Raw genomic sequence first — 21087 nt, 5'->3', positions numbered from 1 at the left:
TGAGCAAAGGATATCCATTTTTCAGTGTTTAGGTATATCAGAAAACATTGGTGACAAGTCTAGCATAATATATGAATCTTCTATTTATCATATACCTCAGTATAATCATATACCTTAGTTTATATAGTTGGGATAGCGGTTTAGGTATTATGCATACCACTTTTTAATTAACTTTTAAATTAAGATGTTATTTCTTATTTTTTTATTATTAATGCTGACACAAATGTTGACAATTGAAATAATACAGTAAAAAGATGTATAAAAATTTCATCTCCTTTTTATGATGCAACTAACATTTACAGTCTAGTGTGTATCCTTTCACACCTTATTTCTTATATAACACTTCTTATTCACCCCTTACTTCTTATAACACACAGGGGATTAATTTGCATTCACTGAAGTAGAATCACTACATATGTAATTCACTATATTTTTCTCAAAAGAATTCATGAAGTAGCCTTTGAAGTTGTATATATCTCCCATGTTTGCAATCATATAAAATTTGTATTTATATATATTACTCACATATTTATATAAAACGCATGGTAGATTTTTAGGGAGGAGGATCCGTTTGTTTTTTTTTCTTTTTTCCTTAGTTATTTTCAAAGTGGCTATCATCCCTTCTACTTACTTTTTTTTGAAACTTTTATTTAATAAATATAAATTTCCAAAGTACAGCTTTTGGATTACAGTGGCTCCCCCCTCCATAACCTCCCTCCCTCCCGCAACCCTCCCATCTCCCACTCCCTCTCCCATCCCATTTACATCAAGATTCATTTTCGATTAACTTTATATACAGAAGATCAATTTAGTATATACTAAGTAAAGATTTCAACAGTTTGCACCCACACAGAAACACAAAGTGTTAAGTACTGTTTGGGTACTAGTTATACCATTAATTCACATAGTACAGCACATTAAGGACAGAGATCCTACATGGGGAGTAAGTGCACAGTGACGCCTGTTGTTGACTTAACAATTGACACTCTTGTTTATGGCGTCATTAATCACCCTAGGCTCTTGTCATGAATTGCCAAGGCTATGGAAGCCTTTTGAGTTCGCTGACTCCGATCAAATTTAGACAAGATCATAGTAAAAGTGGAAGTTCTCTCCTCCCTTCAGAGAAAGGTACCTCCTTCTTTGATGGCCTGTTATTTCTGCTGGGATCTCACTCACAGAGATCTTTCAGTTAGGGCTGGTTTTTTTTTTTTTTTTTTTTTTTTTTTGTTGTTGTTGTTGTTGTTTTTGCCAGTGTCTTGGCTTTTTATGCCTGAAATACTCTTATGGGCTTTTCAGCTGGATCCAAATGCCTTAAGGGCTGATTCTGAGGCCAGAGTGCTGTTTAGGAGATCTGTCATTCCATGAGTCTGCTGTGTATCCCACTTCCCATTTTGGATCGTTCTCTCCTTTTTAATTCTATCAGTTAGTATTAGCAGACACTAGTCTTATTTATGTGATCCCTTCGACTCTTAGTCCTATCATTATGATCAATTGTGAACTGAAATTGATCACTTTGACTAGTGCGATGGCATTGGTACATGACACCTTGATGCATCCCTTCTACTTACTAACCCCCTCTCCCAATAAATGTGGTAACTCATGCTATAAAATATGCTGGGTGTTCTTCCATATTTTTCTCCATGCTTATTGTTATATATATAAATACTTATATATATGTATGTTTTGAACACACAAACTCATTTATATCTTTTTGTAGTCATTCCCTTAAAAAAAAAAAAGGTGGGGGCTTATAATATACCTCTGTGTTTAGCAGATAAATTGTATTACTTAGAAATACTTTGTAAAAATTTCTTTAATTCTGTTGGCTGTGAGTGGAATAGCCCTAATTCTTTTTCTTGAACATTTAAAATTTTTTTCTTCCTTTTTCAACATTTTATTATGAAAAATATTAAATATATAGAAAAACTGAAAGATTATTATAGTGAATACTTATAACTTCAAAGTTATTAACATTCTATGATATTTGTATTTCATATATTATTTTTTATCTATCTTTGAAAATTAAATGTAGACATCATGACATTTAATCCTAAATCCTGTAGCACATAGCTCTATGAATAAGGAGATTCCTCCTTATATCCACATTATCATTATGACATTGAAGAAAGTATTACTGTTATGTTATCTCATACTCAGTGGATTATTCAACTTTGTTGATTCAAAAGCATCCTTTATAATTGTTTTATTTTGAAACAAGACTAAATTGAAGTTACTTCTTGCAAATACTTCTGTCTTTTTATGATAATTGACAGCAGTTTGCCTACCCTTTTTATCTCTTTTGATCTGACTTCTTGAAAACTGTTGCCCATTAATTGGTAGAATGTCTTCCATCTAGGATTTGCCTGAGTTTTTCTCATGATGTTATTTAACTTGTTCTTGTCCTCCACCTTTTCTGTGCATCAAAAATTAGCTATAGATCATTGATTAGATTCAGATAAAACATTTCTGGAAAGAATATAGGAGAAGCTATGAACTTTATATTGCATCACATCAGGAAACATAATGTTAAATTTTTCCACTATTCATGCAGCTAAGTTTGATCACTTCTTCCAGATCATGATTTCCAGGTATGTTCTCTATAAAGGAACATTCTTCTGCTTTTAATAGTAAATAATCTTGGGATGAAAACTTGGTACAATGTGAATATCTTATTTCCCAATACATAGCCTTGTACCTCATGAATTTATATATGTCGTTTATTACTTTAGGTGTTGCAATTTGCATATCTGCTAATTTTATTATGTTTTTTATATTTGTCATCTGGAATAACTTTATTCTCTAGTGAAGAACTTTCACTTTTATCTTTTGATGTTTCAGAGTTTTCAATTACTTTTCATTGTGTTAATACTAGCTAGTTATTATTCTTTTTTGATGCAGAGTTTCCAAGTTTGGCCAGTGGCTAACTAGTCAAGCTGTCTTCTCTGTTCTTTTGATGTGATTCTGTTCTTTACACAATGGCTGTATATTAACCCAATAATGAGCAACTTGACTATTATTACCCCATCATGGACATTTACTTTGTTTCCAGTATATTTACCACCACAAATAACACTAAACAAAACATCCATTCTTTTAAATAAACTTGTCCTTTAACTCCATTTTCCATGAAAAAATTTAATTAATTAATTTGAAAGGCAGTGTAACAGAGAGAGGAAGAAAGATCTCTCGTTTGCTGGTTCATTTACCAAATGCTTGCAATATCCTTGGCTGGGACAGGCTAAAGGTAGGACCCAGGAAATCCATTTGGGTCTCCCACAAGGGTGTCAGGGACCCAAACACTTAGGTCATCATCTGCTGCCTCCCAGATACATTATCAGGAAGCTGGATGAGAAGAAGTGGTAGAACTCAATCCTAGGCATTACCGTATGGGATGCTAGTGTTCTAAGTCGTTGCTTGCTTAATATGCCATAACACCCACCCCAAAATTCTTGTATATATATTCTTATATGCAATTAGCAGACTTTTAAAAACATAATTATGATATAGCTGTGCTTATTTTACTTTTCTAATTAAGTTCCCTGCTCCTATAGGTTATCCTTTTTAAAAATACCTATTTATTTCAAAAGCAGAGGAGAGACAGAGAATTAAAGAAATTTTCCATTCAGTGGTTTACTCCCCCAAATGGTTGTAATGGCCAGGGCTGGGCCAGGCTGAAGCCAGGAGCCTGGAACTTCATCTGGGTTCCACGTGGGTGTCAGGGGCCCAAGTACTTGGGCCATCTTCCGTTGCTTTCTCAGCCACATTAGCAGGGAGCTGGATGAGAAATCAAGCAGCCAAGACTTGAACTGGCACTCTGATATGGGGTGCCAGTGGTCAAAGGCAGCAGTTTAACCTGCTGAGCCACAGTGCTGACTGACTTTCGTTCTACAACTAGGAATAGAGCTAAAGTAATTCCATTCTTACTTCACCTTAGTCTAGCCACATTATACTGCCATAATACCTTTGTTTCAAGAACTTATTTTTCCTTTTTGCTTATTGGTTTACTTGTTGTCTCCCAACATACAATGTAAGTTGATAGCAAGACCGTTGATTTATTTTTCATTAGTTGTATCTGGTACCTCGTAGTCAGAAATTGTATATAGTAGGCACTTGGTAAATATTTGCTGAATGATTGATTGATTGAATGGATGAATGGATAACTATCTAATTATATTTCTTGAGTCTCAGTTTAATTTTTGTTGCCTATTGTGCTTTGTATTTTTAATTTTTAAAAAAGTTAGCTTACAGAGGGTCTATGCTAAAAACATTTTTTGATAATTGGAGAAATAATCCCTTGTAATTGTAAGGAGGGTTTTGCCCTTTTTTTGGTGTTTTTCTGGGTTAAATGAATTCTAAAATTTAAAAAATAAAGGTTTACGCAAACATTACTGATTGTTTTTGGAAACACTTTTTTTTTCCCCTGAAGGTTTTCTGCTTGACATTACTGGCATATAAAATTCTTATGGATCTTATTAGATGTTAGATGTTTGGAAGTAAATTACCCTTGAGGATCCTGGGTTATCTTTAGACAACAGAAATGTTCTCAAAATACTCTTGGGAATAATTATTATGAAATATAATACATTCTTTGCAAAGAGATCTGGTTTATTTTAAGTAGTAGAATGACTACTTCTTGAATCTGGGATCTGATATAACCTGGTTAAATACATAGTAACTTGTTTAATAATATATAGTGCAGCATTTATTTTGCAGGTTTATTTATATTAGTTCAATTTATTAAACGTTTACATGTATTTATACTTGGAGATTATAAAAATTGCATGATGTCTGAAATAATTACTACTTTGTATTGCAGAATGTGCCCATTTACTTTTGGCTCACAATGCTCCAGTAAAGGTGAAAAATGCTCAGGGATGGAGCCCTCTGGCGGAAGCCATCAGCTATGGAGATAGACAGATGAGTAAGCAATGTGAATTACTGTCATTGATATATGTTCTAAAAATATGAAGTGATGCATTTGAAATATTTTCATTTAGTTTTACTTTCTATACTATGAAACTTCATGTTACCTATAAACTTGTTCATGAATTATTTATGGTTTAGGAATTTAAACATTGAATAGTACACAAAAAGAATTGAGGAATCTTGTTTAAAAGAATGTTTTTTTTTTTTTTTGCAGCATTCTTTTTTTTTTTAAGATTTATTTATTTATTTGAAAGGCAGAGTTACAGAGAGGCAGAAGCAGAAGGAGAGAGATAGAGAGAGGTCTTCCATCCACTAGTTCACTCCCCAAATGGCCACAATGGCCAGAGCTGTGCTATCTGAAGTCAGGAGCCAGGAGCTTCTTCCCTGCACACGGGTGCAGGGGCCCAAGGACTTGGGCCATCTTCTACTGTTTTCCCAAGCCATTGCAGAGAGCTGGATCAGAAGTGGAGAAGCTGAGACTTGAACCGGCGCCCATATGAGATGCCAGCACTGTTGGCGGCAGCCTTTCCACTCTACACCGCAGTGCAGGTCCCCTGAACCATTCTACCTTACTGATATTTGATTTTTTTTTTTAATTCACCCAAACTAAATGACTTTTTTAAATGTTGAGACCTAACTGTCCTTTCTGGCAACTGCTTAATTATTTGGATCATTAATTGGAACTAAAAATGATCATAGTGTTAGAACAGTTATCTGCTCTGGTTTCTGGGTGTAGGCCTTGCTGGAAATGAGCAGCAAGACTCCTCTATTTTGTTAGAATCTTTAAACAAGTATTCTAAAACTTGTTCATGTATGTTTTTGTAATATATGGAGTGTTCATTTATTACTCATCTCTGATAATTTTATTTTTCAGCTTTACATGAAAGGTCTTATTTTTGTCAAGTACATCTCAATCACTGAAATATTTATACAACTTGAATCTAGATGAGTGGCGATTTTTATCTTCCTAGGAATATCTGTTTATGGTTTGATGCTAAAATTATCAATTAAATCTAGCTTTATAGAAGGAAATAGAAAATATTGGCAGTTTTGTTAAAGAAATACGTAACATTGAGCACTTAGGAAGTTGCATGGATTTAGTCTAATCTGATGCTAAGTCTTGGGCTCATCCGGATACTTTCTTATGGATTATCTTTATATATACTCCACATACTACATTTTTGTGGACCTTTGAACTCCTTGGACAGCTTTTAATGGTGAAGTTGTATTTAGGCCTAAGTATAATATGAAATAAAACTGTAATATTTTAACACCCAAAAATCTATGCTTTTTTTTATATACATTGACAGTTGTCCTTCCTAGAAAAACATCAAAAGACCCTTAGGAGAGTAAGAAATAATACTAATTGGAGAATTACTTCAGAGAAAAGATAAAAATGTACAAATCCAAAAGACACTGGGAATTAATTAAAAGTTGCAATAACTATCTTAACTTTTCTTTGCTGTTTTCACTCAGTAGCAGAATTGAGAAGAATGTAGATGGACTCCTGACTTTCTGAGCCTCAGTGAGATTTTTGTGACTTTTAAGGATTCTTTTATTTAAAATCAATGAATACCACTGAGGCCTTAGTATGAAGGCATGTGTGCTGTACTATGTGTATTATGTGGAGATCAAAGTCATGATTGCTGCTGTTTAGGAATTTATAATGTATTGGGAAGGCCAAATAAAATTTCATGGAAATTTAGTTATTGGATACTTAGAAATAGATTTTAATGACAAAGACTAAAGCTCATATAGTTGAGTTCAAGTCTTAAACTGATTTTTTCTAATAGAGATCTTGAATATCCATTCTGAATAGTATCACATTGTATATAATTATGTAATTAGATGCCCATAATTTTACTCACTGCTTATATTTTTATAATTTCCTATCACATGAAATAGATATTTAATTGAACAACTTATATGCATAATTAGAAATATTAATGCAAATGTATTTATAATGTTAAACATATGTCTATACTTTGAAGTTATTTTTAGTACTATGATTTGAATTTTTGATCAATGTTACATTGAGATTTTCTGGGAAGAGAAAATTAATTTTTTTGTTTTTTTTTTTAAATCAATGATATTCAGGCTGGCACTGTGGCTCACTTGGCTAATCCTCCACCTGCGGCACTGGCATCCCATATGGTGCCGGATTCTATCCCGGTTGCCCCTCTTCCAGTCCAGCTCTCTGCTGTGACCCAGGAGGGCAGTGGAGGATGGCCCAAGTGCTTGGGCCCCTGCACCTGCATGGGAGACCAGGAAGAAACACCTGGCTCCTGGCTTCGGATCCGTGCAGTGCCGGCTGTAGCGGCCATTTGGGGGGTGAACCAATGGAAGGAAGACCTTTCTCTCTGTCTCCCTCTCTCACTGTCTATAACTCTGTCAAAAAAAAAAAAAAGATCAATGATATTGTAATATTATTAGCAAGAACTTTTTGAGCTGTTTGGTTTTTGGTTCTGATGTCTGTTACTTTGGTGATATTCATGTGCTACAGGAACATCATACAATGTTAAACTTCTTGTCTCAGATTTTAGTAGAATTTCAAGATTTCCTGCCTTATGAGGGTTTCTTGGTGAACAATCATCGGCCCGTGCCAGTATCAGGGAAAGAAAGCTACAACTTAAGTCTTTTCCCAATTTATCCCCGCCTATGGCCCCCAGCATTCCTCTGAACTAGACAGCTTTGGTTTCTTGTGCTCACTGAGACCTACTTGTGTTTGTCTCTCCTGGAGATGCTCACAGTTTGCACAGATTTATGTTACAATAGTTTTGGGAATTTTATCAGCCTCTTTTTTTTTTTTTTTTTTTTTTTTTTGTGGCTTATTAGCAGTTAATGTAGAGGGAAAGAGACAGCTAGGTGTCCATGGTGGTTTGCAGCCTTGAAGTAGCAGTCTTCTTCATTTAGTTGGTGCTTTGTTTCTTTTCTAGAAAAGCCTTTCCCAGCTTCCAGACTAGATAAAGTTCTCCTTGTCATGCATTTACACAGTGGTATAGTAATTTCCTTTGCAGTAATCCACATGCTTCCGATTAATTGTGCAATGTCTGTTCCCTACCCTGTATCTGGATGATTTAAGATCTATGAGAATCATGCATACGTTGCCTTACTCACTGCTTTATCTCTGACACAATATTTTTTGGAAGAGTTATTTTATTTATTTGAAAGGCAAAGTTAGAGAGAGGGAGAGAGTGTCACATGCCTACTGTCGCGTAGCTTAACAGTAGCAAGTGTGACGTACGACTTATCAGTCACAGGGAAGAAAGGAACACACGGACACAAGACTGTTTTTTCCAATTTTATTGTTCATACACCGGGGACACACGAGGGGTTTTATATCACACTTCTCATCAGCATGCTCTTTGGGGTCAATGCACTTACCAGTATCAATGTATTTATCAATCTATACTATTTAATATACTTATCAGTAAACTTAACACTACTATTTAATGTGACTTAACTATTTAACTACTTAACCACTTAACTATTTAACTTAACTACTTAATTACTTAACCACTTAACATAATACATCTACCCAATCTTAACAATATCATTTATCTGCCAGGAAATCAATATTATTTACCACAAGTCACAACAAACACTATCAAAATAGTCTTAAGTACTATCACAATGAACAATACAAGCACCGCAAAAGATCCAATACATAACATTGGTTTGCTACGTATCTAGGCTCGCATCACTGTCATGAATGTGTTTCTCCTGCGGGGAGTGTCCAGTGTCCAGAGTTCAATGTCCTAGCAGGGACGGAACTCGGACCAGTCACTTACAGGCAGGAAGTCATGGGAAGGTTATCACTCTGGGCAGTAAGCTCAAAATTCCCAGGCGGATGGCCAGGCGAGAAGTTGGAGAGGTTCCCTGCTGAGAGGCCTGGTCCAGCTTTGTGGTCAGGTCTGGCAATAAGCTGATAAGGACTCCAGGCAGGGCGGTGAGACAGCATCTTGGCTGGTCAGACATGGCGGCAGGACAGCAACACAGCAGCTCCAGTTGGCCTCTTGATCCCGTCGTCGCTTTGTGCCACATAGCAAAAGCTAGCGGGCTGGCTCTTCGACTCCAAGTGCGAGGAGATCAAGAGGTTCGCTTGCACTGGGCCATACACACACACACACACACTCACACAGACAGTGGGGTATTACAGCTCAGGGACAGCTCTGCAGGTCGGCTTGCGCCGCTACCTGCTTCATGCAGAGTAGCAGGCTGCCTCTTCAGCTCCAAATGTGTGGAGATCCAGAGGTTCACACACACAGGGCCCTTTACTTGGCTGCTAGGCCCAAAGTGTTACAGCAACTTTTATTAGACAGGAACAAGACTGGAACGGGACAGCTCATGTGGCTAAGGCCGCCCAGGAACAGCAGCTAAGGCCGCTCAGGAACAGGTGCAGCTCCGAGAGCTGTGGCTGGAACAGGTCAGGAATGGGTCAGGATCTCTTCAGTGACAGCTCAGTGACAGCTCAGTGACAGCCTAGTGACAGCTCGGCTCAGCTCCGTGCTTCTTTCTTCTGCTCCTGGTAGTTTACACGCAGCAGGCCATGATCCTCGAAACGATGGAGAACAGTGCCAGGGCTCCCTTTTATCCTCATTTTTTGGCAGTCCTCCAATTTGCCATCATACAACTTGTGCAATTTTTATTGGTTCTTACTTATGTTTGAATGGTCCAGTCAATACTGTTCCCGCCTTAACTTATGTTTGAACGGCCCAGTCAGTGTGGGTAGGAGAGTATTGCCCGTAGCGCACTGTTATCTGACTGACCAAGGATGTCTGCTTGGTGTGATTAGGAGCGTGTCCCTAACAGCCGTTAGGCATTGCCTCAGCTCGTGACTTATAACTCACTTTACTTTTATTTTTGTGGCTAGTGGTAACTTCTTAACTCAGTGTTTTACTGTGGAAACTCCACAGTTCATCTCCTTTTCATGTAAGCGGTGATCTGTGACTGTTTTTGAGACTCCCGTGGAATTCTCCATGGAGAGACATTGATTTTTCCATCTACTGTTTTATACCCAAATGGCCTGTGCTGGGTCAAGCCAAAGCTAGGAGCCTGGAACTCTATCGGGCCTCCCACATGGGTGGCAGAGGCACTAAGGCCATCATTTATTGCTTTCCCAGGTGCATTAGTGGGGAGCTGGATGGGCAGTGGAGCAGCTGGACCTAAAACCTGTGCACTTATGGTGATACCAGCATCACAGGTTGCAGTGCCCCTATTTTTCCAATGAATTAATGAAGAAGTGATTAAAAACTACAAAGAAAATTTGAGACTACTTATCAAGTATCAAATTTTTTCTTAAAAGTATTGGACTTTAATTTTCCATAACTCTCTTGAGTGTTTAAAACTGTTTAATATTTTAGTATTATGTGAAAGTAATGATGTTTGTTATAGAAAATTAGGAAATTATAGGGGAAAAAAGAAGAAAATAATTTAATACAAAGGTAGCCACTTAACAATTTGTTATATTTTGGGTTTTTTTTTCTGGTCATATTACTTTCCTTTTTGTTTATTTACTTATGAGAAAGAATGAGAGAGAGCAAGGGAGCGGGAAGAGAGAGTGAGCAGGCATTCCCACCTGCCAATTTACTCCTAGTTGCCTGCAATGTCTGGAGCTTGGCCAAGCTGAAGATGTGAGCTATAAACTCAGTCTGGGAATTCCATGTGAGTAGCAGGCATTCATACTCCACCTATTACCACTGTGTCCCAGGATCCACCCTTGCAGGAAGCTGGAGTCAGGAGCTAGAGCCAGGTTTTCCAGCGAGGGATGTGGGCACCTTTGTGGACATCTTTTTTTTTTTTTTTTTAAAGATTTATTTATTTATTTATTTATGTATTTATTTATTACGGAGAGAGACAGAGAGGGGGAGACAGAAATTTTCCATATGTTGGTTCACTTCCCAAAATGGCTGCAAAGGCTGAAACTTGGCCATTCTGAAGTTAGGAGCCAGGAACTTTTTCTAGGTAACTTTAAACTCCCTGTTCTTAGACTGAAGACCAAAATCTCTAACTTGGCTTGTATAAGGTCCAGTGTGATAGTGTTACTTTTTCGTCTCTTTTTTTTCCATCTGACTTTTTGTATCTCAGTTCAGCTGGCTTTTCAGTTTCCCCTAATCTTTATACCCCTGTATCCTCCCCTTGCTGTCCCAGTTCCTTGTAATTCTTCAGATCAAGTACAAAAGTATAGGTAGTGACAAAAGGATTCAGAGTAACTCCAAAGTGTCTAGCATAGATTGATGGTGATCTCCTTTGTTAATCGACATACAGAATATAGAAGGAAGTACAGTATGGATTTAATGACTATGTTAGAATTGTTGAGTTTGAGTTATCATGGTACATGCAGGAACAATTGCTTAACTAGGAAGTGGGGAATAGAATGCAGCCTTAGAAGGAAGTGCAAGATGAAAGACATAAATTTAAATACTACTTAGAGTAGTAGGCCAATTTCAAAAACTTTGGGTTAAACAAATTGAAAACTCAAGTGGGAGAAGGATGAGAGAAATAGGTAAGTTAGTTACAGTTTGTTGGAATTCTGCATTTCAATCTTTGTTTGAATTCTAATACCTCCTAAATCCTCTAAAATGAATTTTATCCTCAGTATAAACAGTGTTAATAAGATTTTTACACTATTAGGAGTACCAATACTGATTACTAAAAAGCATACTGGTTATTTTGTGTAACAGCTTTCTGAATGTGCACCCATGAAAAATTTTTGAGTTGGTATTATTTTTAAATGTGAATTCTCATAGAACAGGTTATGTCTTTACATATACAAGGATGCTACAGACGGTTTGTGGAAAACAGAATTTGAAGAAGCTTATTTTGGTACAAAGAATAAAATTCATATATAATTTTTCATAGTATGCATTTTTATGAACTTTTTGAAGATCCTACTTAGGCACAGACTTTAAAAATTTGTGGGCATTAAAAGAAACTTATCTTATTTTTTCCACAAATGTTTTATAGCCCTCATATTACTATATTATATATAGTTGTTGCTACTACCTTTTTAATATTTTCTCATATTTTTCTGACACTTAACTAATTGCCTTCAAGTCAGATACAATTATTTTAGTTGATGAAATCATATTAGGTTGATGGAATTTTTTGGCTTTTGTTTTATATTGAGAGATTATCCCCCCTGTCCCCCTCCCCCAAATAGAATTCTTTCTGTTCTGCATAGTTCCATTTCAATTTGAAGGTAGATCATCACAAAGGTTGGATTCGTACAAATTTGAAACTGTAAAGGAGTATCTAGGTTATTGGTTCTCAGGCTTCTGCAGTTTCACAGATCAAAGATTTTATTTGAAGATTGATATAGAGAACCAACCTTTCAATTTTAGCTTATAAGACCATCAACCAAGACAAAACAGAAAACTACTTTTCTTTTCTATGACCAACATTCATTTAAAAATAAATAATTTGTGAAGAAGAAAACATACTCCAGTTCCCAGTTTTTCTTATTTAGTTGCATATCAGTGGAAACTTGAATAATTGAACACTGACAATGTAGATTAGTGTTTGGGAACTGCTTACTGATGTAGGTCACAAAGCTAGTTAATGGTATAACTGAAATTGGGGCTCGTGTTTCTTTGCTTTTATGTCTCAGCTTCTACTGTTTCCGGAGACCAGCAGTAATTTAAATACTGCTTTTTTATTCTGGGTTTTGAAAATATACTGGAGTTATAGTTAGACCTGTGGTTAAAAATAAGAATAGGTCCTACTATTTTTCATGTCCTTCCTGGAATTTTTCCCAATTAGACCTATGTGGACAAAACAAATCTGATTTAAACTTTTACTTCCTTCTTCTTTTTTTTTTTTAAATTTGCCTTTTGCCTCTATATTTTGTATTCCACATACAAAAATGATTTACAAGAATGCATATTGTGGCTGGCGCCGTGGCTTAACAGGCTAATCCTCCGCCTTGCAGCGCCGGCACACCGGGTTCTAGTCCCGGTTGGGGTGCCGGATTCTATCCCAGTTGCCCTCTTCCAGGCCAGCTCTCTGCTATGGCCCGGGAAGGCAGTGGAGGATGGCCCAAGTCCTTGGGCCCTGCACCCGCATGGGAGACCAGGAGAAGCGCCTGGCTCCTGGCTTCAGATCAGCGAGATGCGCCGGCCGCAGCGGCCATTGGAAGGTGAACCAACGGCAAAAAGGAAGACCTCTCTCTCTCTCTCTCTCTCTAACTATCCACTCTGCCTGTCAAAAAAAAAAAAAAATGCATATTGTAAAATAGTAAAAACAACAGAAAAAAAGAAACCCTCAATGTGTGTGTGTGTGTGTGTGTATACAAGAAAAAATACATCCATGACCTTACTTTTTGCTAGGTTTATTTCATTCAAATCTTATATTTTTCCCTTACTTTGATAATGTTAAGGATGAACTAATTTTAGATCTTCATTCTAACATAAAAATTATGTTTAATTTCAGGCACAACAGTAAATAATTTATATTCCATGTATATAATAACATTCCACAGTAGCTTTTACATTTATTCTGATGTAACAAATGAAAAAGAAACTGACATTTCAGGAAATAAGTAACTTATTCAAATTTACCCATAACTGATAAGTAGTAAAATTTGTAGTAAAGCTAGTAATGTGTCAGATGTCAGTCTCCTGACAGTTCAGAAAACACTTGCTAAGAAAAGCTGTATTTTTAGCTTTTTTAGATTTAGTTCTTTTCACAGATATAATAGGGTTTATTTATAGATTCTTAAAAATATTTATTTATTTATTTGAAAGTGAGAGTTACACAGAGAGGGGAGAGGTAGAGAGAGAGAGAGGTTTGCTATCCGATGGTTCACTCCCCAGTTGGCTGCAACGGCCAGAGCTGCACCAATCTGAAGCCAGGAGCCAGGAGCCTCTTCCGGTTTTCCCACGTGGGTGCAGGGGCCCAAGCACTAGGGCCATCTTCTACTGTTTCCCCAGGCCATAGCAGAGAGCTGGATCGGAAGTGGAGCTGAGTCTTGAACCGGTGCCCATATGGGATGCCAGCGCTTCAGGCCAGGGTGTTAAAGAGAAAGAAACAGAGAGATTTTTCATTCACTTGTTCATTACCCAAAAGGCCACAATAGGTGAGGTTTGTCCAGCATGAATCCAGGAGCCAGGCTATGTCTCCCCTGTGGGTGACAGGTTGATGTTGAGTTCTCTCTTCTCATTATTCCTGGGGTTTAATATCAGTTATATTAACCTTAGTTACCATCTTATTCTGCAAATGTAACTCTGATGTACCCTGAATTCTATGTCTTGGCTTCTACAACTCCAGGAGACCTTCAGTTATTAAGACATTGCTTTTTTATTCTGGACTTTTAAAATATATGCAGAGGGAATGGCGCTGTGGTATAGCAGGTAAAGCCGCCACCTGCAGTGTCGGCATCCCACATGGACGCCGGTTCAAGTCCCAGCTGCTCCACTTCTGGTCCAGCTCTCTGCTATGGCCTAGGAAAGCAGCAGAAGATGGCCCAGGTCCTTGAGCCCTTGCACCCACGTGGGAGACCTGGAAGAATCTCCTGGCCCAGGCTTTGGGTTGGTTCACCTCTAGCCATTGTGGACATTTGGGGAGTGAACCAGCGGATGGAAGACCTCTCTCTCTCTCTCTCTTTCTCTTTCTCTCTCTCTCTGCCTCTCTGTAACTCTGCTTTTCAAATAAATAAATAAATAAATAAATCTAAAAAAAAAAAAGTGCAGGTATTTGGTTTTATGGTAAGATGCCAAGTTGGGATGTTTGAGTCTCAATTCTGGCTCCTGATTCTGACTTCCTGCTAATATAGATATTGGCTGGAAACAAGTGATGGCTCAAGTAGTTGGATTTCTGTCACCTGGATGGGAGACCTGGATTGAGTTCTTGGTTCCTGGCTTTGGCCTTGCCAATCTTGGTCATCGTGAACATTTAGGGAATGAACCAACAGAAGGGGGCTTTCTCTGTCTTTCAAAAAAATAAAATAGAATAAAACATATTGAGACATGTACATGTGTTTTATCTTTATATGTAGTAAGCTGTTTTCCAGCATAGTAAAATTACATTAAATTGTTATTTTTTTTCTTTTCTTTTAAACTTTAGTTACAGCTCTACTAAGGAAACTTAAGCAGCAGTCCAGGGAAAGTGTTGAAGAAAAACGACCTCGATTATTAAAAGCCCTGAAAGAGGTAGGCTGTATTTCTTTGCTGATTTTAATCTAAGGGGTGATTGTAAAGGTAATTCTAGCAATGTTAAAAAATGTACTCGAAATTCTCATGATTACTAAGGAGGGTCAGCAAGTGGTAAAAAATCATACTTAGGTTAAACAGTAATTGAAATCACAAAAATATTGTTGTTATAATAAATAAGTGTAATCTTAGTAGAGCACCAATTACCTTGAACTAGGAAAATAACTTTTGACTTTGAGTAAATTAGATAAGAGCTCTTGAGAAAAAGGAGCTAAGTCTTAGATTGTTTTCTGTTGTTCTCTTTCTTTGTATTTTTGATGTCTGAAAGAACTCTGGGAGAAAGATCTGTGATGGTGATATTCTCTTAGGGTTGCTGTTGCTTTTTCTGAGATGTAAAGAGATATAAAAAGAGCTTAAAAATGCTTTACTTAGGTTGCAATAATATCTACATTTAAGTTCACTTTTTTCATTGTTTAAAATAGGAAAAACTAATTTGTTGATGTTAGTATATTTGCAGGGCTTTACTTACATTCAAAATATACACAATTTTTTGAGAACATTTGATTGTTAATAGTACGCTTAAGACTGAGTATTTGGTATCTAATTTACAAAATAAAAATTTTCTCCATGGATCTCATAGGATGACATGTTTCAGATTTATTGAACTTGTGTTTTACTACCCACAGAAAATTTTCTATCACAGTGGGCCATTTTTTTTTTAAAGATTTATTTTATTTATTTGGAAGACAGAGTTACAAAGAGAGGTAGAGACAGAGAGAGAGGTCTTCCATCTGCTGGTTCACTCCCCAGATGGCCGCAACAGCTGGAGCTGCGCCGATCCGAAGCCAGGAGCCAGGAGCTTCCTCTGGGTCTCCCACATGGGTGCAGGGGCCCAAGTACTTGGGCCATCCTCTACTGCTTTCCCAGGCCATAGCAGAGAGCTGGATCAGAGGAGGAGCAGCTGGGACTAGATCCAGCACCCAAATAGGATGCCGACGCTTCAGGCCAGGGCTTTAACCTGCTGTGCCACAGTGCTGCCCCCATGGGCCATTTTTTGAATACTTCTATGATCTATACAAGTAATCATTTTGCTGGTCATTTTCATTTTATTTTTTAAAGATTTATTTATTTATTGGAAAGGCAGAGTTACATAGAGGCAGAGGTAGAGAGAGAGATGTCTTCCATCTAATGGTTCACTCCCCAAATAGCTGCCAACAACCTGAGCTGAGCTAATCCGAAGCCAGGAGCCAGGAGCTTCTTCCAGGTCTCCCACGTGGATGCAGGAGCCCAAATACTTGGGCCATCTTCTACTGCTTTCCCAGGCCATAACAGAGAGCTGGATTGCAAGTGGAGCAGCCTGGACTCCAAGTGGTGCCTGTATGGGATGCCAGCACTGCAGGCAGCAACTTTACCAATTATGCTGGTGGTCATTTTTAATTACACTTCTAAAGTTAACTATTTTACAAATAATGCCTATTATTGTCATTATTTTAATTATACTCAGAAATGGAGTATTTGTTATCATCTTAAATGTCTAACAGGTTCAGATATGTTCTTATTTGATGAATATGTTCTTGTAAAAAATTTTTTTTATCTATTTGAAAGGCATAATGACACAGTGAGAGAGAGATCTTCCATCTTCTGATTCACTCCTCAAATGGCTACAGCAGCCAGGTCCAGATCAGGCCACAGCCAGGAGCCTGAAAATCCTTCCTGGTCTTCCATCTGGATTTCAGGGGCCCAAGTACTGGGGACATCTTCTGCAGCCTTTCTAGGCATGTTAGCAGGGAGCTAGACTGAAAGCAGAGTAGCCAGGGCTTAAATTGGTACTCTGCTATGGGATGCGGATATTGCAAATGGCAGCTTAACCATGCTAGCCACAACACTGGCCTCTGTTCTTGTAAAAATTTTAGTAGTGCTTATTTTCCTTTGTAGTTAAGTATGATAATGTGTGCTATTATGTTTTATTGTAAGTAATGACCATGTATTTTTTAAAAATTTCTTCCTCAAACTCCAAATACTTAATTTTTTAACTTCTTTCTATAGAATTTGAATGATACAGTGCTTTTTAAAGCAAAATATTAAGCAGATACAAGAGCTTTTACTAAACAAGATATATTTAGTAATTGCTTATATTTTATTTCTTAGCTAGGTGACTTTTATCTAGAACTTCACTGGGATTTTCAAAGCTGGGGTAAGCATATGTTATATTTTACTGTAATATATGTGTTCATGCAGAAATGCAAATACAGAATTAACTTATATAGAATTGTTAGCATAACAAATTTTGTACTTTAAGGAAAATGAAATGTTTTCATGACATTGAATATAACGGTTTTAAAGTCTTGTAGTGATACTTAATAATTATACTGTAGTTCCCTTGTTAGTAGTCTTTGACTAATACAATTCACAAGTTAGTACTAATGTTATTATCAGATATTACTGAAATTTTAATCTACTTTTTAATAGAGTACTAACTGTAAAAGTTTTAGAACATCATGGAAAATTACCAAATATTTTTAAGTTTCCCATTACTGCTTCCCAGATGCAGTCACTGTTATTTCATGCGAATTCTTTAAAATACTTCTTAATGTTTTCAAATGTATGTATGTATACACACACATACGTATATATTAGATATATTCATGTGTATTCACGCACATATGTACATGTACATATATTCACATTCCCTTAGATTAGATTTTATCCCCATGGGATTGTAAAGATATACAGATTGACATTTTTACTCAATATTTTGTGGATATCTTACCATTTTAGTTCCTGTGGAAATACTTATCTTAACAAATGTATAGTACTTTATGGCATGGGTGGTTAAGGTTTCCCAATGTACTTAATCTTTAAACGTAGAATTTTTTTTAAAGATTTATATTTATTTGAAAGACAGAGTTACAGAGAGGGAAAGACAGAGAGAGAGGACTTCCATTTGCTGGTTCACTCCCTAAATGGCTGCAACAGCCAGAGCGGGGCCAATCTGAAGCCAGAAGCCAGGAGCCAGGAGCCAGGAGCTTCTTATGGGTCTTCCATGTGGGTGCAGGGGCCCAAGGACCTGGGCCATCTTCTGCTGCTTTCCCAGGCTATAGCAGAGAGCTGGATCAGAAGAGGAGCATCCAGGACACTGAACCAGCGCATATATTGGATGCCGGCACTGCAGGCCGGGGCTTTAACCCACTGTGCCACAGCACCGGCCCCTAAATGTAGAGTTGTAAACTCCAAGTGTAATTATTCTTTTCCTGCACTGTTACTCATCACTGTTATTTATTTGAGCTTATCAGGCTGGTTTTGGCTTTGTTGATATAAAATGTGTTACTGTGATAGTATATCTTGCCTTTGTGTCTTATAGTCACCCAGAAGTCCTGGTGTTCCAGAACACAGAAAGAAAAGATTTATAGTAGGCTTGTATAATAAAAGAGCCTAAAGTTAGATGACTGTAAATCCTGGATACTATTTTTCATCCCATTTTTTTCCCCCATGTGTAGAGACCCCAGTTCTTGATGATCCTAAAATGGGTTGTCCCTTGAGTATGTTGGCTCTTTAATTGACTGTCTTAGTAATTTTTGGTGATCTGAATTATAAAATAATGAATTTGTCTTCCTGAACAAAATGTTATAAAATATTTTTAATAACATTTCAGTTATGTGAAGGGATATAAGTACTTCTGAACTATATATAGATCTGCAGTTATAAATGCTACATCATAAATGTTACATAATCAAATTTTGATATAACTTGATAGAAGTATTCCTTTTTTGAGAATTTACCTTTGATACAAAAACATAGCGCATTTGTCTCACTGTTGATAAAGGCATTTAGTGACTTAAAAGTCAAAACTGTTAGCATATGATAGTTGTCATATATAATTTAAATAAATAAAATCATTGGCTTATAGTTAGTGTAGACACTTTGGATTAAAAACCACTAACTGGATAGTCTATAAATAGGTTTGATGTTCAGTTTTTTCCTGGAATTTTGGCATGTTCCTTTCTTTTGCCAAAATCCCTAATATTAACAGCAACAGCAAACAACAAAAATGACAAGCCAGAAATAAGGGAAAGTCAAGAAGTATTGAGATCAGAGCAAGTTTAATTTTGAGATTGTAGAACACACTCTCTCATGTTGTCATTTATGTTCAGTCTTCAGGGAAAGTAGCCTTTGACTTAGTGCCAGTCTGAAAACATGAGCTATTCTAGCCTAGGCTTTTAGGTATAGAAAAGCTTTGATCTGGATTAGAGGTACTGACTACTGAGTATTTGATGTTGTAGACTGTATCTTTTCTGAGCAGTAGATTCTTCAAAAATTATGGAAAATTGAAACTGCCCCATATATTGCAATCCTCTTCTCTGTGTATATGAAATGAAATCACTTCTTTAAGGAAGACTTTTAACTTTAACATTACGATGTTAAATAATTTAAAATATTATGATCACTACTTCAAATTTAGCATTGTATATTTAACACATTTCAATGGAAAAGCCCATAGTTTTTAAAATACTTTTTATCTTGTTGTCCACTGAATCTATCCATCTCGTATTTGGCAGTTATTCACATATTGTAGATGAAAAATGTTATATTTAGAAACTTTTTGAAATCAAGGAATAAATGGTAACAAAGTCAACCTTAAAATTTAAAAAGCTCTTCATTTTCAGTTTAGTGAATTATACCTTTGAAGTATTGTGCTAGAGTCTCAGATTATGCTAGATAACTTCAGATATAGAGAGGTTAATTGTTCAATTTACTTGAGGGAGAAAAAGATCAATATAGAATGAGAAAATATAAGTTGCTCCATTTGTGGAATACATTAAAATCTAGCAACAATCTTTGCTTGATGAGTTTCCTTCTTTACTTTTTTTCGTAGCCTTTTCTCTCCATACCCAACTTGTTTTCTCTTTGCATTCTCATCTTATTCTGGCTTTTGATAAATAGGTATTGGTATGATGCTAAATTTTGTTTTGTAGATTATCATACTTCAAAATATGTAATAAATGAAATTAAGTTTTAGTGCTGTCTACTTCTATCATCTATGGATCATGCTAGGCCATTACTTATGGATAAGAGCTCAGTTAGTGAGCATGAAGGTAGAGTTTTGATCCTTCATAGATTTATAAAAATGTTACTGCTTTTCCCAACTTTTGTTTAAGAACAGTAAAAATTTTGTGAAAGAATGATGTCTTTGTTTGTTTCTTTCTTTCTTTAAAAAAAAAAGCTTGCTTACTTTCATTTAATTTGAAAGATTGAGACAAACAGAAAGATAGATGGAGAGCAATCTTCCATCTGGGGTTCACTCTCCAAATGCCCAAACAGCCAGGACTGGGCTAGACCAAGGCCAGGAGCCTGGAACTCCATTCAGGTCTCCCATGTGGGTGGTAGGGACCAAATACTTGCAACCTCATCTGCCACTGCCAAGGCTGCACGTGCACAGGAAGGTGGATCCATGAGCAGAGTAAATGGGACTTGAGCTGGGCATTCTGACATGTGATACAGGCATCCCAAGCTGAGACTTATTTGATACTCCAAATGTGTACCCCATAATAATGATTCTTAAATTCTTTAACTTGGGTACCTATTAGAGCTATTCCCTCCAGACAATAAACTTTCTTATCTCTATATGATAAAAAGTTCAAAATCTGTCTTTTATACTGGAAATCATTTTGGATTAAATAACTTTTTAGGATCTAGAAGAGACATTGATATATTAGGTATACCTTTAATGTTAATTAGAAAATACTCATTATTTGAGAAAAATTTACTGAAAAGCTACTTCTAGTCTTTAAATCTTTTAAAAAATTAATTTATTGATCTGAAAGCCAGAGTTACAGGGAGAAAGAGATCTTCCATCTGCTGGTTCACTCCCAGGTTGGCCACAACGGCTAGGGCTGGGCCAGGCTGAATCCAGGAGCTGGGAACTTCATCTGGGTCTCCCACATGGATGGCAGGGGCCCAAACACTTGTACCATCTTTGCTGCTTTTTCTGGGGCCATTAGGAGGGAACTGGATG

The 21087-nt window shown here is 36.7% G+C and overlaps 1 protein-coding gene across 3 annotated transcripts in view; it reads left to right on the top strand.

The window, feature by feature from the left end:
- ANKRD13C (ankyrin repeat domain 13C) overlaps positions 1-21087 on the top strand; it is a 144171-nt gene that overhangs the window by 43878 nt on the left and 79206 nt on the right. For 2 of the 3 annotated variants that reach the window (XM_062191537.1, XM_062191534.1), the window contains exons 3-5: positions 4817-4921; positions 14989-15074; positions 17223-17268. In XM_062191537.1, coding sequence (XP_062047521.1) covers positions 4817-4921; positions 14989-15074; positions 17223-17268 — 237 coding nt within the window. The remainder of the gene's footprint in view (positions 1-4816; positions 4922-14988; positions 15075-17222; positions 17269-21087) is intronic. The other variant, XM_062191535.1, reaches the window with a different exon arrangement.

Source organism: Lepus europaeus, chromosome 5 (genome assembly GCF_033115175.1).
Source record: "Lepus europaeus isolate LE1 chromosome 5, mLepTim1.pri, whole genome shotgun sequence".
NCBI classification, from domain to species: domain Eukaryota; kingdom Metazoa; phylum Chordata; class Mammalia; order Lagomorpha; family Leporidae; genus Lepus; species Lepus europaeus.
The sequence above is the reverse complement of the archived record's forward strand: the minus strand, read 5'-3'. Positions and strand labels throughout refer to the sequence as shown.